Source organism: Octopus bimaculoides, chromosome 11, assembly GCF_046866305.1.
Source record: "Octopus bimaculoides isolate indiv1 chromosome 11, ASM4686630v1, whole genome shotgun sequence".
NCBI classification, from domain to species: Eukaryota; Metazoa; Mollusca; class Cephalopoda; order Octopoda; family Octopodidae; genus Octopus; species Octopus bimaculoides.
The window spans coordinates 36892315-36894521 of NC_142938.1; the positions used below are offsets into that span (position 1 = coordinate 36892315).

General features: G+C 38.0%; 1 protein-coding gene across 1 annotated transcript; it reads right to left on the minus strand.

Moving 5' to 3' along the window:
• Positions 1–1319: 1319 nt before the first annotated feature.
• On the minus strand, positions 1320–1715 carry LOC149133256 (uncharacterized). Its single transcript, XM_089360606.1, has one exon. The coding sequence runs from the start codon at positions 1713–1715 to the stop codon at positions 1320–1322; it is 396 nt and encodes a 131-aa protein (XP_089216732.1).
• Between the last annotated feature and the right edge of the window lie 492 nt (positions 1716–2207).

A 2207-nucleotide genomic window follows, 5' to 3' on the forward strand; every position in this document is an offset into this window, starting at 1 on the left:
AAAAGAGAAAATGCTTAAATAACCACATATATGTATATGTATGGTTATATATATATATATGTATATATATATATATATATATATATATAGGTGAGAAAGTTGGTATGTGAAAGCACGTGGTTGGATGTATAAAAGATAATAAGAGTGAAAAAACTACAGAAGGCTTGTGTTACATGGTTAAAGTATATATTTAAATTATGTCAGAAAAATGTTAGAAAAATGTTATAAAATCTGTTTGGTATATAAACATTGTATTTTGAGAAATAACCGGTTTCGTGTTGTCTTTTCAAATTTCTCTACTTCATTGTGTCGTGTTCTATATATATATATATATATATATATATATATATATATATATACACACACACACTAACATGCACACACACACATATATGGTTATTTATATACACAGATTTTTATATATGTATGTATGGTATATGTATATATATGTATGCGCGTGTGTGTGCGTGTTTATATATATATATATATATATATATATATATATATATATATATATATATATATATATATGTATATATATAGATACATATATATATATGTAAATATACATGCATATATACATATACATATATACATATACATATATACATATATGCATGCATATACACACATCCATGCATTCATACTTACTTATCGAGGCGCCATCTCGTCAGGCTGATTGCCAGGGCTCGCCTGACTATCTCTCTCCAACCCTCCCGATCTTCCATTAGTGATTTTAGGTCTTCAACTTGGCATCCAACATCTGCAACTTTTGTATATACGTCTCCCATGGTCTTCCAGCCCCTGTGGTACCATGACTTGGTTCTCCACAGCAACACATTACGCACAAGTTCTTCTTTACTTCTCCAGCAGTGGCCAGCAAACCACAATTTCCGCTCTTGGATGGTTGATGAGAAAGTTGGTACATTCTCAAACAACCATTGTTTTGTTGGGTGCTCCCCCAAGAGATATTGAGCACTGCATGTAATATTCTGGTGTAGGCACCGTCCAGCATGTACCTGAGTCTCCTGGTGAGAGTCCAAGTTAGAGATCCATGTACAAGCGCAGATTCAACATCTGCTCTGAAGAGCTGTTTCTTCAATTTATCTGGTAGGGTTGACTTCCATATTGTTCTAAGACCGTCTATATCTGCTCAAGCCTTAGCAACGTGAGATTTAATATCTTTTTCAGTGGACACGATATTACTGCCTAGGTAAGTAAACTCGTTGACATTTTTCAAGGGCTTCTGTTTGATGGTCCTGCTTTTACCAGTTGTGTTCAGGGTGATAAACTCTATTTTCTTTTAGTTCACATATATGTTAGCGGAAACATTTTCCACGATATAGAGTTGGCGGAAGCATTATGTTAGCGGAAGCCTTTTCCACGATATAGAGTAAACGTCCAGCATCTTTTGTGTTGTCTGCGAAGAGCGCTACGTCATCAGCATAATCGGCGTCAGTCAAGTAGGTCGCCGGATATCTTCTGCTCCGAGACTTCTGTAAATTGAAACCCAGATCTTTGTGTTGGTCTACTGAGGTACGCAATATATAATTGAGACATAGTATGAACAAGTAAGGAGCTAGTGTGTCACTCTGCAGTACTCCCGCACGAACATCGAAGAAGTCAGTGCCTCCATCTGGTGACCTCACTTTCGCTCGGATGTTTTTATACAGCATCATTACTGACTTTATTGTTTCATCAGGGATTTCTGCCATCTTATTTCTATGTACAGCGTCAAAGGCCTTGGAGAAATCAAGGATTCGATTGAGTAGCTATGCATTGTAAATCTTCGCTGCAATTTGTGTTAATGTAATTCCTCTGTAATTCCACCTCAAATCCCAAACCCTCGTCATAATTCGTGTGGTGGTGGCAACAGTCTGGGATTGCCTCATTAAGCTATATCGTCCGATGGAAGAAACCTTTTCCTGTTCTGGCCATGGACAGGAAGATCACCTCCGGTAATCTGACAGGGTCACCGAAGGCGGGCAGGTTGAACCCAAATTGGCAAACAAAGCTCTGATTACCTGCATGGGGAGCAGCATAGCAGGTGTGAAACCTGGGGGGAAAAACTGTCAACCTAGTCAAGATGCTGGGCAGAGAAATCCAAAACAGGGTCAACCTTCCAGTCAGAGAAATATTGTGATCATCAATAGACGTGGCTCACACCGATACCTGTACAGAGCCATGGAAAGACTAGTCATGTATTC

What these genes read in the sequence shown, in the direction of transcription:
- LOC149133256 (XM_089360606.1), bottom strand. Translation starts at nt 1,715, where the DNA reads ATGGCAGAAATCCCTGATGAAACAATAAAGTCAGTAATGATGCTGTAT.